The sequence below is a fragment of the Nasonia vitripennis genome, chromosome 4 (assembly GCF_009193385.2).
Source record: "Nasonia vitripennis strain AsymCx chromosome 4, Nvit_psr_1.1, whole genome shotgun sequence".
Lineage (NCBI taxonomy): Eukaryota > Metazoa > Arthropoda > Insecta > Hymenoptera > Pteromalidae > Nasonia > Nasonia vitripennis.
The window spans coordinates 18,678,476-18,693,999 of record NC_045760.1 but is presented as its reverse complement, the minus strand read 5'-3'; the positions used below and the strand labels follow the sequence as shown (position 1 = coordinate 18,693,999).

At 35.5% G+C, this 15,524-nt stretch overlaps 4 protein-coding genes across 11 annotated transcripts in view; 1 reads left to right on the top strand and 3 right to left on the bottom strand.

Moving 5' to 3' along the window:
• LOC100121361 (ABC transporter G family member 23) overlaps positions 1 to 2,337 on the top strand; it is a 47,553-nt gene extending 45,216 nt beyond the window's left edge. For 5 of the 6 annotated variants that reach the window (XM_031929532.2, XM_001604923.6, XM_032598977.1 and 2 more), the window contains one exon: positions 51 to 2,085. In XM_031929532.2, the coding sequence (XP_031785392.1) occupies positions 51 to 265 (215 nt within the window). In that variant the 3' untranslated portion in view covers positions 266 to 2,085. Of the gene's footprint in view, positions 1 to 50 lie in introns of all 6 variants that reach the window. The other variant, XM_031929533.2, reaches the window with a different exon arrangement.
• On the bottom strand, positions 1,053 to 7,502 carry LOC100121342 (retinol-binding protein pinta). Of its 3 annotated transcripts, none has more exons than XM_001604900.6 (5): positions 6,568 to 7,502; positions 5,794 to 5,953; positions 5,329 to 5,434; positions 4,230 to 4,596; positions 1,053 to 2,767 (listed from the first exon to the last, which is right to left on the bottom strand). In XM_001604900.6, exons 1-5 carry the CDS (start codon positions 6,746 to 6,748, stop codon positions 2,694 to 2,696), a joined length of 888 nt encoding a protein of 295 aa, XP_001604950.2. In that variant the 5' UTR covers positions 6,749 to 7,502; the 3' UTR covers positions 1,053 to 2,693. The 3 variants fall into 3 exon arrangements, with proteins under 3 accessions (XP_001604950.2, XP_031785396.1, XP_031785397.1); XM_031929536.2 differs by having other exon boundaries at positions 1,053 to 4,060; positions 6,568 to 6,905; XM_031929537.2 differs by lacking the exon at positions 1,053 to 2,767 and adding an exon at positions 2,803 to 3,629 and having other exon boundaries at positions 6,568 to 6,905.
• A 1,184-nt stretch (positions 7,503 to 8,686) lies between these two features.
• Or87 (odorant receptor 87) lies at positions 8,687 to 10,137 on the bottom strand. Its single transcript, NM_001190584.1, has 5 exons — positions 9,779 to 10,137; positions 9,318 to 9,707; positions 9,050 to 9,254; positions 8,813 to 8,968; positions 8,687 to 8,740 (listed from the first exon to the last, which is right to left on the bottom strand). Exons 1-5 carry the CDS (start codon positions 10,135 to 10,137, stop codon positions 8,687 to 8,689), a joined length of 1,164 nt encoding a protein of 387 aa, NP_001177513.1.
• A 1,280-nt stretch (positions 10,138 to 11,417) lies between these two features.
• On the bottom strand, positions 11,418 to 13,035 carry Or86 (odorant receptor 86). The gene is made up of 5 exons (NM_001190583.1): positions 12,683 to 13,035; positions 12,126 to 12,515; positions 11,765 to 11,969; positions 11,542 to 11,697; positions 11,418 to 11,471 (listed from the first exon to the last, which is right to left on the bottom strand). The coding sequence occupies exons 1-5, from the start codon at positions 13,033 to 13,035 to the stop codon at positions 11,418 to 11,420; spliced, it is 1,158 nt and encodes a 385-aa protein (NP_001177512.1).
• Positions 13,036 to 15,524: the final 2,489 nt, after the last annotated feature.

Here is a 15,524-nt window from a genome sequence, read left to right as displayed (position 1 = left end):
ATAAAGGAAATTCCATCAGAGACTAATGAAACAATGACTTCGAATCATAGGTGTCATCTGGCCAGTAGAGGGAATGCCGACAGTTTTGCGATACGTATCGCAGGGCTTGCCGCTGACGATGGCGACGACGTCGCTCCGTTCGATGCTCACCAGGGGTTGGAGCATCGTCGAGCCAGACGTCTACAACGGCTTTATCTCGACGATAATCTGGATCGTCGCTTTCCTCACAATAAGTATGCTCGTGCTCAAATTCAAGCGCGGATAAACGCCGCGAGAGAGAGCCTGAATTTATGAGACGAATCTAAAAAAGAAGAAGAAAAAGAAGACAAAGAAGAAGCCTCAAAAGCGCCATCTATCGCGTTCCCTCTTTTCAACCACGTGTACAGTGTATTTTCCTTTTTTTCTTCTCTTTTTTTTTTGTACAATCCATGTAAAAAAGGTAAAGACTCAAGCGGGCAGGCGGTCTTGTCGTTATAAAATCTTCGCTAGAGTCTAAGATGAGCGATAGAGAGAAAGAAGAGCGCCGCCGCTGTTACGTGCTTTTTCGGAACTCTGGACACTGTTCTCCTATTTTTTAATTCGGGAAAATCCTTCTGTTCGCGACGGAGTCGGATGAGTAATTTCGTTTGTTAATTTTATCGTCGAAACTCAGATGTTCGACGGCGGAATGGCAAAGAGGCGCGTGCATACTTTTTGGATCTCCGCGCAAAAGGATTGGGACTTTTTTGCGGGGAGGCGTGTCGTGAAAACCGACGAAAGAGGGCCATTTTTCCAAATAAAAGAACGCACCGGCGGCGTATCAGCCGAACGTCCGACGCGACGTGTTTTTATATAGAGTAAATAATTGTAATTGTAATAATCGTATAGATCGTTTTCTGGTGCCTGTTTTATCGCGTGAACGTGAATGTGCCGCGATTGTTCATAAGTATATGATGTAAAAAAGAGAGAAAGAATTAGCCCAAGTGTGTGCGAGTGCGTATGTGATTAATACTACCCTTGGTCCGTATATATTGTAATCTTTGTTTGGTTGTTTTTCTTTTTTAATTATTATTATTATTATTATTATTATTATTATTATTTTATTCTTGTGTAGCGCAGACTGCGTTTGTTGATATTTTTCGAATTGTACTGCGCACGCGTCGTCGACAACTTTTTAATTGTATTGTATTTAAATCTAAAATTCAAGAGCTTGAGTCCATCGCTCGAAGAACGAAAGCCACTTTCGTGTAATACTGTGAATCGAGATCGCACGTATTATTATTATTTTTGGATTATTTTAAGTGCACGTGTGCATTAATTTACCATAGTCCTTCACGACGATAACGTCTGGCGTTGCGCAGTTTTCCTTTTTTTTTCTATTTAAACGAAAATAATAAATAAAATAACAGAGGATCGCGGCAAGGACTTAATCTTAAATGTAAATGGAATTGGTAGAATAGACATTTTTGTTATATTCTGAATATCGCATAAGTGTTTGAATCGTTCTTCGAATGTCTCGGAGCATGGTCGAAGCGTCTCCGATGGAAAAAAGCCGGCAAAATAGTAAAATGATCGAGGCGAAGGAGACGCTTCAACGTTTTTATACATACACATAAATATATGCAATTCATACACCGAGCTAGACTCGAAAAATTTATAAAACTATATTGGTCATAAAAGATAGAATCGCAAAACATCGTACTTAACGTGAGGAAAGGGGCAAATGATAAAATAAAAGTTTCGCACTCAGCGAAATCCGTATACGCAGTATAGACGATAACGTAGGAGTAAGAAATGACGGAGTTTTACTGTGAATTTCTTTATAATTTTGTAATATTGATAAAACGTTGTTATTTTTTTGTTGGTGGTTAAAAAAATACGCATACATGTTGTGCATGCGTGATCGATTGCAAATCTCGAAATGAAAGAAAAAACTAGCAAAAAGGTACGATCATGTATTCAAGCTATAAACAACGAAATAGTGATTCTATTGATGTTTTTTTTACTTATAAATTGTTGTTAGCGTTTGTTATCCCCCTTTTCGGCGTCTCCTACGGAGAAAGAAGAAAAGGGCGTTAAAAAACTACAACCAAGTTGGAAAGAGAAGAGATGAAATTTTCAAGTTGAACCGATCATCAAATTCATTTTTAGCTTATTTTTGCGGCACGAGCAATAACGATCCCAAGGATGCTAGCATTAGACTCGTGCTGGGACAAAGGTAAACTTGTAATTAGTGTCTCTTTTTTATAAGTTGTTTTTAGATGTTAGATGGTTAGCTATAGGACGATTCTACTTGCCCATGACTTAAGTGTATGTTTTATTATTTAACTTGTAATAATAACAATTTCGAAAATCCAACCAGTTGTCCTCTTCGTTCTTATTTTTACTTCTTTCCATTAATTCAGTCCTTATTTTTATGTAAAAAAAGTTTATTATTTAACGTTTGCATATAATTTGTACAAAAAACAGTAATCTAGAATTTTTAAACATTAAGTATATAATGTACACTCAATAACAGTATAATGTGCGTTAGTTGAAAATTCATGATAAATAAATATTTTTGTTATATATATATATATGTTGATGAACATAATATCATGGACGATCAACTCCATAACTCATAATCAATTAAACTCATAATTATTATTCTTCTTTGACTTATGACAAAAATAATTTATAACAAAATTTTGAAATTCAATGTTATTTATATAAAATCAAGTCTTCAGTTTGTACTTTTCGTCGTCGACGAACCACTGCTTATTATCTTCAGCTTGTTTTTTCCAGTAATCTGTGAATATATAATACGGGATACGTTATTCTTTTTATTCATACCCACGTATACTTCGACATTATAATATTTAAAAGTTTTGAGATATGAAAAACTCTTAAACGAACTTTGAAATCTGAAAACAGCAAAATGAAGTTACGTAAATGAATTTGTGAAAATATTTTGTATACTAGTCCAAATGCACTATTCAAAAGATTATAATACTGAGCGTGTTAATATGAACCTAATATATAGAAGCATAATTTTAGAAGGATACTTTAAAAATCAATACAGTATATTGATAGAAGTGAGTACACTTTTAATTTGAAAGCTTTGACTGTTTTACAATAAATGCTCATCCTGAATTTTATTTTTTCTTTTTCAATTACTCTCTATGCAAAACATTATCTAAGTCGACTCAATTAAATATTACCCTTGTTTATACATAAACTGCTGATGTTTTAAGTGTTCTCCTACTTTTTTGCTCACATTTGAACTAGATGAACCTTCTGAATCTTAGGACAGTGCCTTTAATAAATACTCAAACCAATATAACGCGTGTTTTTCTTATGTCAAAAAGTAGATCCAAATATCATTGTAGGCTGATAAAAATAAGAATAACATAAAATTTCCATCTTTTTATTATAGAAAGAGCAAGTATTTTAAGTATTTTTGCTAGTTTATTTATATAATTTTTTCAGGTTTCAGAGATGATGTGTCCTCTTAAACGGATGATTGGAATTACTAAAGTAATTATAATACTAACGTATACTTGCGTACTCCTGCGCAATATACTTCAAGCTATTGAATTACTATTTTTGATTTTTAAACAGCTTTGCATATAATTATATCATACTGACTAGAAAATAATGAGAAGCTCTGCCTATAACCAGATAATTTTCCACATTTAGCATAATAAGAACATTTAAATAAATAAAAAAAACGCTATTTTCCGACTTAAAATACTCCAACTACGAACGAATTATTGAAAATAAGTATAATTAGAGTGCTTTTTCTTATGAAATTCCATGTAATAAAGGCTTTTTACAGAACAATTATTAACTTTTTACTTAAAATAATATTACGATAGTCCTAACAATGTACAAACAGTCATACACTCAACAATCAAGTGAAGTATTGAGCGTGTTCGCAAGCATATATAAGGAAATGCTGTATTAAGTAACGTATATATAGTTCTAAAAAGTAATCTTTATCCTCTCTTAAAGAGCTGACCGGATGTTGTGAAGCCGTTAATAAAGGATGATTGGTTGAAAAACGAATATCCGGTCTGAATGTAGTTTCGATTTTGAACATCTAACCTCAAAAAAATTGAGCGCGCGAAGCGCACATTAGATTTAGCCAGTTTATTATAGACAAAAGAGTTTTATAATCATCTACAGTAAATAATTTTTAGGAAAAAAACCCCTAATTTTATCCTGGAGACAAAGATATTAATCTATAAATATTTTGTTTATCAACTCACTTTTTAGAGACTCGTAGTCCCCATCAGTTCCTCCCAACTCCGTGGGCAAGACACTGGGTGAAATCTTCTTCAACAAGCTCTTTCCATCTCCACTGTGAATATGAATCCGTTGTCTAAGCTTTTTGCTCATGAATTTTCTGAAGATGTTGAGCACGACATTGACGTGCATCGGGGCATTTACGTAGTCCAGAGATCTGATACGGTTCGGGTAACCCTGCCATGTGTTTACCAGGCGCTTTACTATACTGGGGGTCATTTGGAATGCGTGACCGATCTGGACACCAGTCATGTCGTGGATCGTTACGACTCCGTACAGAGATGCTTCGACGTGGTCTCGGGCTGCTAAATCCAGAAGCATCATGCCGACCTGGGAAGTGAATCAAGTGTCGGAACTTTTTCAGCCAAATGAAAAATAACCTCTTCCAAACATTAGTTACTCTTCATTTCTAAGATACATCGATCAAACTATTTATTATTATTGTTTTAAGAAGATGCACTGTTTATCATTTTTTACAAATCCAGAGAGTAACGATCGAGTTGAATAATCTGAAAGCCTAATAAGAAGGTACTTTCTTAAGGCAACTAGGATATTACATAGACTTGTATTTAGTCAAATTGCTTGATTTAGCAAATTATTGTAGTTATGATGAAAAATATAAAAGAGGGCTGATATTCTTGATAATGTATCACCTATCTTTCGCTAAATTATGTCAACAAAGCAATTATAATTTTAAGGTCGCTAAGTCCCCTTATTGCATGTAATTAAAACTGTCGTGTAAAACGGCTGGATTTCATTACTGTAACAATGTGTATTGCGATTTTGAATTTGTCACGGCAACACTAGAGTAACGAAATAACTGTTAAATTTCAATTATTTCATTCTAATGTGTAAAAGACCGCTAGGTGTTATGTTCTTTTACTAAGCAAATGCGCTTAACCATCAATAGAAGATAGATTAGTGTGATACACACAGGTGTTAAATGATGAGAGATGGACTTGCAATTGTCCACTCAATATCGAAATGAGTGATGGTGAACATTGACTGCCTGGCTGATAAGCCGTACAAAGACAAGGAGACAGAGAAGTACTGGATAATTACCTTGAAAACGTCCGACTGCTTATGCTTTCTGGGGTCATGTGCACAAGTTCTCACCACGATGATCATTCTTCCTTCTTCATCCACATTTCTCAACGGCAGAAATACTCTAAAAAAATTCTAGCAACATTAATCTTAAGAATAATATAACTATTAGGATGCTCTTTAGTACCGCCAGCATAGTATAGCTATTGCCATTCGAAAGCTAAGTAACAGATTAGAATTGCTTGATCGATTGCAGAAAAGTTGTCGCAAACAAAACGACACCGGCTGCCATCGGAATTACGTACTGCTCGAAGCTATCAATTGTACAGCGACAGCCTTGAGTCCAACCCGCATTTACTACGCTACCATTCCGAGTTTTATCGTCCCAACAATGAAGCCGCTCGCTTGCTCGAAAAAAAAAACTCGCGCCGCGTTTTCTTCTTGCCGATTGCATATCGCAGTACGGAAAAGTCTCTTACTCACCCAAGATTCAGCAGCTCCTGCAGTTCCGGCAAGAACGGATCCCTGTGAGTAAACCATTCCGGGGAGAGGAATCTCTGCTCATAGTAATTCCTCAGCTTCTGCTTTGCCCTCTCGACGTCGAATTTACAGCCACGCAGAAAGCGCAGGATGAAGAAATCGTCTGTCGGCGGGCGGAACAATGGGCTCGTTTACGTGTACATTCGAGTTGCTCAATGTGTTGTTTCAATTAACAGTTGAGATGAACTAAATTATTTTTACGGCGCTATCAGGAGCGCATTTTTGCTCGTGTTTTTTGTTATATTGTAACGTATATAATAAGATTGTGCAATTGACATTTCGACGGATAGCAAGTTAATTGATCTTTTGGATAAGAAAATGACGATTTATCGTCAAAACAATAATGACTTGTTTTGTTTATACTCGAGATCTCATCATTTTTTTCAGACGACTGCGCATTTAAATGTGAACGAGAGTCCGCTGTGAAATGAAAAAGGCAAAGCTTTATCAAAGTTGGACATAGTTATCCAGCCGTTTTTACTACACGATAACATTCGCATGCCAAGCAAGTAACTATGAAACGAGTTTGTTGATTATTTATCGCTCAGCTTTATCTTGGCACTCAACGCAATTATAAAAAGTATGAAAATTACTCGTTATAGCATTTTGAAAACTAGCCAATCCACTTTGGTTGTAAACATAAAAGCCTCCTCAATATCACGCCATCTCAACATTATAATATTGCCAAACTAAAATCAACCTGCATCAGTGAATCACCTAATCTGGCGGCAAGGTCCTCGCTGTCCAAAATCCACCTCCTGATCTCCAATATCCTCGACTCACGCTGCTCCTCGATCTCGTTCAAATAAGCCGCGGCGAACTCTTTCTGCTCGTTCGTCAGCTGGCAGAGCTTTTCGGTGTCCTCCTCCCCCTTTTGCATCCCGATCAGGTCGGTCATCTTCAGCTTCGCTCGACAGCGCGTTTGTTTTATTTTTCAGCATACGTCAGCAATGGGAAAAGCGGTTTTTGCAACGTCGCGAATCGGCAGCCGTCGCCGACTGACAATGGCACGGGTGCAGGTATAATAACGCTCGCAAGAACGACTGAGCGCTACTGAGGCCGGCTGCCCGATGCATCAGTTGTCCGCCGCGCGAGTGTCTGGGATCGACAGGGGCGTAGCTATAAGCTAAAAAGCCCCAAGTTTTGCTTTCTAGTGAGGTGATTTCATCTAATGAGGTTTCAAACTTTTTCAGCTGAATTTATTTCTTTGCAGGAAGCGTATATAAGCTTTGCAAAATAAGAACAATAATGCTAGAATTGAGAAGCTGCTGTTGTATGCCAAACCCAAAATGAAATGGATGGAAGAGCAAATAAACAAACTTATTTTGTAGAATAAGACTCACACTTGTAATAAATCGCTAAAACAACTATATGAATTAAGGGAACGAAGGAAGATTATACAAAAAACATCACGAAGATATAGTGTTTCACACGTTAAGCAGGTGGCGACTTTTTATAGCAAATTTGATTATGTACGACGGGCTTAAGAAATTTTGAAAAATATATGCTCAGTAAAGGTATTGACGGCACACGTTATGGATGCACACATGGCACTTTAGTTTATTGTCTATTATAATTACTGCTGTACTCTGGCTCGGACGAACCATCAAATGCGTTCAATGACTTCAACGCGATCTGCTTATCGCTAGACTGATACGAGCATGCAATATTATATGCCGAAATATTACAGCGTAAAAATTGTTATCAAGGCCAAGAGTTTGAAACATATGCTGTAAAGCGGTTTTTCTTTCATTGTCAGAACATGTGGCGCGTTGAAGCAGTTGCAATATATTAAAAAAGATATAGTATCTACTTTTTGAGTCACTTCGATCAACATATGAGACATCATTATCCAGAAGACTCAATCAGTGTAAACGAATTAGATGCAGCATGAATGGGCTTAATGAGCCATCAGTTGACGGTCTCGACTTAGTCCTGTCATATAAGCTTCGAGGAATCAAGTGCAATTAAAAGCTAGTTTGTTACAATTAAAAGTGGCATTTTATTTACCTCTGCGGCTATAATTTGAATCAAACGACGAAGCAGTATGCGATAACACTGGAAATTATTTTCATAATAGTAGGTTGAATTTGAAAAATAGCTTGCATTTTTCTTATATCCACAAACCTATCTCATGCGCCAGGGGATATAAGAAGAATTAAGTTATAACCGCTATTTAGATATTCACTGACTTTTTTCTGCGAAGATACAGCGTATTGTATACCTATTATTATCTCTTTCTCGATACTAAATTGTTTTACATTTTTTTTCTATCGCAAACAGTGCATTATCGTAGCGCAACATTATCATCCATTTTCTTAAAGCTACCGTTCGAATGCAGTCGCTTTTTTCATTTTGCATATTAAATGATCCTAGAAAAACATTCCTCGCGCATTCCTGGGCTATTATCTCGACGATAGCCGTAATTATTATTTGTATAGCTGCAATAGCTGCGAAAGTAAACTAAAAGCATTTTTCTGGAGAATTATCCATCGACTTTGGTATATTTTATATAAATGATGTAAATTACTGTGAAGGCAAACAGAAATGCAACCCTACAGCGCCAGGCTAATAATATAGCATAGACCCAGGCGCAACGAAAAACCTGCACGACCGTCAGACTTACACATATTATTGCACATTTTTATTGATGAAAAATGTTTTATTTCACATTCTACCGATGAACTTTTCTAAATTATACGATGAATTGTAGCAGCATTTCAGAAATTTTTTAAATTTGTTAACATTCGTGAAAACTTGCGTATAAAAAGAGTTACTTCAAACAAGTAATCTTATGATGAAATGTTTTCTTTCAGGAGATTACAAGCACAGAGAATCATTCTTCTGACATTCTCAGTATATTGAATACAGAATACGATACTTTCAAAATCTGCGTGCAAAAATAAATAGAGACGTTAAAACGACTATTGACGAAAATTTCTTCAATTACATGCATACTTACGCCAATATACGATTCGAGAGACAAAACAATGAAATGTCCACAGTACATTATAATCGGCTTAGAAGCCCTCATCATTATTAGCACCAAATCTCTACTGGAGCGTGTACTTAGAGATGTCCAATCTATTTCGTAAATTGTTTGTTGAAAATTCAAACTCTGCAATAACCCGAAAACCATCATATTGCAAACATTAATTCTTGACTCACCATGATTACAATCATACATCGGACATCTTACCTCTAACATGAGTTCGTTCCCGAACCAAGAATAAACTAAAAATTCAACAAGAACACAAACCAAATAGAAGAAAACCATGATGAATTCCAAATCTTTCTCCGGTCTCGTTGACAACTGGTATATACTTACAGAGACCACAATGGAGCTCAAACAAAATTGTTGAAATATCACAGACTTAAAAATTTTATTAAGAGCTTCTGCAAACCTAGTGAGGAACGATTATGATACAGAATTTTGTTGAACAATATGAGCACTTATAACATCAAACCTGAATATATAGAGATGATGACGAATGTTTTGCCTCATCACTCTCTTTTCATATCGATAAATTAATTGGTTAGGTTTCTTTAACGACTGAAATTTTTCAATGATCAGAGGTAGATTCTGGAAGCGAGAACTCAGAATTTCGAACTGGCAGCAAACTTGATACATAAAACCATTGATCATCAAAGTACTGCCAACAGCACCAGTGCCAACAAAAACTATACCCACAGTCTGATGAGCATATGACAACCAATAAGACATATCAGAATCCACCTTGTAAGGTAACCAAACTCTCATAGGCAGCGTTCGATTATCTCCGCTAGTAACCAGAGGTAAGGTGACAAGATTCATCATGGTGACGTTGACTAAAAAAGCACAAGCCAATGTCAAAACCCTAAATTAAAAAAAAAGTTTTATTTCAATATTTTATTCAAACATGCAAATAAATTACTCATTGCAAATAACCTGATGATCTCGTTGTATCTTTCTTGAATAGATAATTCTTCGGCATTACGCGGGATACAATATTCCTTCAAAAGCATGTTGCCCAAGCTGATTAAGTCCTTACGATGCACTATGAAAATAAAGATTTTGTGGACGCTAGAAATTCCCGTTGGTATGAAAAAGAGCCTTTCGTTGACCTGGGCCCAGGTTTTGGACTGCATCAGATAGCCGATCTGAGAACTTAATTGCATGAACACCAAACCAATCGATACCATGGAATATAGAACCCATATAAGTTTTTGCTGTTTTTGGGTCCAATCTTCTGGCATCCAAATGCCAGTCAATGTCAGTAATTTGAACGGTAAATATAATATGTGCATAATTATGGAGTTAACGAAGAAGCAACATACGACTTATCAACGATATTAACAAAATGATAAATAAAACCACAGTGCACTTCAGCTTTACATTTCACGGCTAATGTAGTAACATTCATTCGCGTCCTGCAAAGCAAACTGTCAAACTGAATCAATATATACATGCTTAGTATAGGCAGTGTATTCCTATATTTATTTACTTCTCACATTTTTTCTCTTGACGGGTATACGCTAGAGGCCGGATACGATTTTGTATGCACAAGACATCCAGCAATTTTCTCGATTGCGCTATTTCAAATTGTTATCCATATTTCTTTCAACTCTTTCGTCGTGAATCTTACATGAGTATATATCAAGGCTGCGAATCGAGATATTTCTCGCACTCTCAGTTTTATAGCAACTGCCATTCAAACCACTTCTTAAATAGTATTATTGTAAATATTAGGTACAAAATACAATATAATGAAACGAATCATATTCATATTAAATTTTCTACTTTTCCTTCAGACCACGTTGTAATATTAAATAGTAACAAAAGTTGTCAAAAATTTAGGCCTTGAATTTTAGAATAGTAGAAGTTTTTAAATGTAATGAAAACAATAAGATGAAAGCACAAGAACATTTTTTTAACTCTTTAATAACTTGTGCACATTATTAAAATAAAAGTGCAGGTAAATAATTGTCGCGGTCAGATAATATATTTTTTCTTAATATGCATGCAGCGACACATTATGGCTTACTATAGGGCTTTGAGATGAAAACTGCCAAGTATAGCACATTATTTATATAATAATGACTTCTACTTATATGCAAATGTTAAAAAAAGGGTAATTTTGCATTAATGGGTATCGTACATTTCTGCGCCTTGTAACTTATAATTACAAATTTTTATTTTGTATGTTTATTTTGTTATACAACTTGTATACGATTAGTACAGATCTATTCCGCCGGTTACAATACTATTGTTACTAATGTTTGAAGTTTTTATTTATCTCTATGTGAGTATACGTTTTGCATTTTTGTATATTTTCTACCTTACATATGTTTCAAATTAATACATTTATACAAAATTATATAATCTTAACAAATGTTTACTGTCTGAGCATAAGCAATAATATGTATATCATCTACTAAATTTAAAAGCTTTACTATATTATCTTTAATTAAAATATGTATTATACAATTTGTTTTACTAATATGCGGAAGCTTTGTAGACAAAAAAACGTAAGCATATTTTTGAATTACTCCATATGATTATACTTTTTATATCAATACTGTGTAACCTAATTAGATGATCTTCTGAGTATATTAAAAACTGAGTAAGATGCTTTCAGAATCTGAAATATAAATCATTTAAATGGACCAAATATACTAAATAAGATTTAAAGAATTGCCATGTACACTTACACCTAAATAAGATTCAAGAGACAGTATAATAAAATGTCCGCAATACATAATCACTGGTTTCGATGCTCTCATCATTATAAACACTAAATCTTTACCGGATCCTATACTCAAGGCTGTCCAATCAATTTGATACACCGATGTTTGAAAATGTAAGCTCTAAAATACATTGAAATCACTCGAAGCTACAATTTTTTAAAACTATATTCTAATGTTTGAAACACACCTCCAACATTAGCTCGTTGCCAAACCAAGAGTAGATTAAAAATTCAACTAAAACGCAAATTAAGTAACAAAAAACCATGATGAATTCCATATCTTTGTCTGGTCTCGTTGACAATTGAAAAATGCTTGCGGATACAACAATAGAACTTATACAAAACTGTTGGAATATTACGGACTTAAAAATATCATTTATCGTATCTGCAACTCTGTAAACACAGTTTTGATATTATATAGATGATACTATAAAACATTGTCTAATTTCTACTAGTGAATGATTGTAATTACCAAGAAAAACATTATAATATAGCGGGCATTAATGACACTTATTTAATATATAAATATTACATTAAAATAATAGACACCTGAAAATATAAAGGTGATGTTGAACGTATTGCTTCATCGATTTCTTTTCGTACTCATAAATCAAGTGATTTGGTTTCTTCAACAATTGAAGTCTTTTGATGATTTGTGGCAGTTTCTGGAAGCGAGAACTTAAAATTTCGAACTGGCAACAAACTTGATGCATGAATCCGTTAATCATCAGCGTACTTCCAACTGCTCCTGTGCCAAGCAGGAGTGTGCCCAAAGTTTGATGCGTATAGGTCAACCAATAGGATGCATCCGAGTCAACAGGGTAAGGTAGCCAAACATTCATAGGCAAAGTTCGGTTCTCTCCGTTTGTTACTAAAGGCAAGACGAGGAGATTCATCATGGTTATATTTACCAGTACGAAGCAAACTAAAGTAAGGACCCTAGACGTAAGTAATTGCAATATAAAAGTAGTAAAGTCTAAAGTATTTCGAAATGTACCAAAAAATCAGATGTAATGAGCAATGATCGATATTATTTGGCACACTAATTTTTTTCACCGATATATATCGTGTATGTTTATGTTAATGTCACTTAAATCATACCGCACCTGATGAGTTCTTCGTATCTGTGTTGTATTGACAACTCTTCAAAATTTCGTGGAATGCAGTAATCTTTTAAAAGCATTTTGCCTAGGTCAATTAATTCCTTGCGATGAGTGATAAAAATGTATATTTTCTGAAGGCTCGAAACTCCTGCGGGTATCAGGAACACCCTTTCGAAAAACTGTGCGCATGATTTTGATATCATGAGAAAAATAACCAGGGAGCTGAATTGCATAAAAACTAAGCCAATGGATATAATAGAGAATATGAGCCATCCTAACTTTTGATGTTTATGTGTCCAGTCTTCTGGCATCCAGATACCCGTTAAAATTAACAATTTATATGGTAGTTCTAACATTGTAAGAGAACTAACTACATTTAAATTTAGAATGTATTTAAAAGAAAAGAAAATTTCGGGAAACAGTTTTATATTGTACAGCAGGTAAAGCGACGTTCGACTGAGCTCTGTTCTGCAAAGTGCAAAACTCACTCAATACAACAGTTTCTTGGCAAAGGCATATTTTTTATTTATTTTTTACAATGTTTCTCGGTGCACTAGAGACCGCATACAATAGCTTATGCACAACATGGTAAGCAATTTTCTTGATAGCGCAATTTTATTCTGTATATACCTCTTTTACCAATTCTTTCTTCGTGAATTTTTAATAAATATACCGAGTCTGTGGATTGAGGTGTTTGTTCTGTTTCCAGTGTGCAGCAAACATCGTCAGAGCAGTTTCCTTTAAATCCAATACAGCTTTCAATCATGTTATCTTCGAAGATTTTTGTATACCGATATTTACTAATTTACTAATGAATAAAGGGGTATCATTCAAAGTTAATTATAGCTTTCATCACAATTGGTAATAAATATTTTTGTTGCAGATTAGCAGTGCTGTGGTATCATATTATATATAAGATCTGTCGAAACAAGAAGATAATATGCATGCATTTTTAATTAATCAAAATGATAAAAAAATGAATAGAAATCATAGCTTTAAACATTGCAGTAACTGTAAGTTAAGTTTACTGTTTTAAGTTCGGTGAAACAAATTAAAAACTTGTTTTTCAAATCTCGTGTTTCTAGAAAACATATATACGAATGTTAATAAATATTGGTCTATAATTTTGTTTTTATCTCCCCGATTTGGGAGAACATTTTTTTTTTTGTATTTATTGGTGCATTTTATTTATTTTATTTTATTAACAAACGTACACACAAGTACAAGACATTGTACAGTATTATTATGTATCCATATTCCATTACTTCGCGAGAAGGCATATGGATTTTGCCCGCTCCCTGATCTGATGCAGTTTTAATCCTCTTTTCTGTTTTCGATTCTTCTTAATTTTCCTCTCTTTTTCTTTACCACGTCCAGGGTGCATTTAAATACATTGTAGACTATGGAGCCAGCTAGATATGTAAAGCCTTTTCCTTCTTGCCATCTTTATTCGGCTTGAAGCAGAGGGTCTATCTATCCGCTTCTTTGCACTCATCTTTCTATTGTCCAAAGCCTCAATATTTGGGACACCGCGCTATACCTTTACTCTCATTTATATCTTGTAACTTTAAAGCCGATGCGAATGTCTCTTTTCTAATAGCTTCTTGGCCCCTCTTACTAAGTATCACTGTGACCATTTAGAGATCTCTCATATTATACAGATCGTGTGTGTGTATATATATATATATATATATATATATATATATATATATATATATATACACACACACGCACGCACACACACATACATATACACACACCTTATTTTCAGGATGGCCTTTTGTTCTTCATTGTTAGCCTCACCGAGGTGCAGCACTGATTTTTCTACAGTACGCTGTGCAGTTAACGTCACCCTGTCGAACCGCCCTCTTAGTTTTAGGTAGACATATACACTTCATGTTTGTTTAACCCAGCACCATAATTTAACTGGTGTTCTTTTTTTATTTTCTCCGGGAGTTCCGCGTACGTCTTGTCAGACCCCACTTTCACTAGTAACCCTTTGAGCCGCTTGTTCTTGTTGGGCCTGACATTCTCCGATAGCTCTGATGCATTGTGATGGACTCTCGAAATGACAGTCTCACGCGGCATTGCCGCTTATTCATGTCGTTATCTTCCCTGCTTTATTTCCCTCTGCTCTTCTCTTTTGGGCCGCTAGTCAGATTTCCTCTGGGTCTCTTGTTTCCGATACTTGCAAGGACCGCATCTTTAAGGAGCTGTGTCTCTAGTGTCTCATGCCATATTTATTAATAATCAACGTCATATTAATAATTTTGCTCTTTATGACTCCCTTCCTTAAGCTTTTTTCTTAACTTGGTCAGAAGAATTGCAAGTTGTTGGTCCCGCTCTTCGGTGCGTTCTCTATGTTCCTTGGTATGGACAGGCAATCCCCGAAAAGCTCATCTACTTCCTTCGCCAACTTTGTTATATACACTTCTCATTTTGCGGGCTTTTATAACTTCCTGACTTAACTTTCTGTATTATGTGATTTGTTGCGTTGTCGGGGAGCTGTCCACGCTCTTGGTTCTGGCAACGCTTGCTAAACTATCCATACTGCCAGATGAAACTCTGGTACCTTTCATAGATACATACCCTTTTTCTCTATCTTCTCCACTTCTTTCAACGCATTTGCGAGGACCGTCAGGTGTCAGTTGGACCACCCCGTCGCACGGCGAGTTCGAGCACCTTAGAATTGCTACTCCTGTAGAGCATACAGAACGAAACCTGTAGCACTGCTCCCAAGGTTACAACAAATGGTCCTCCAGTCGCTCACGAGGCGACCTTTGTATCGTCGTGCTTGCTCGGGCAGTCCAGGGCGCCACTCCCCGTGGGAGATAAACTCCTTCCC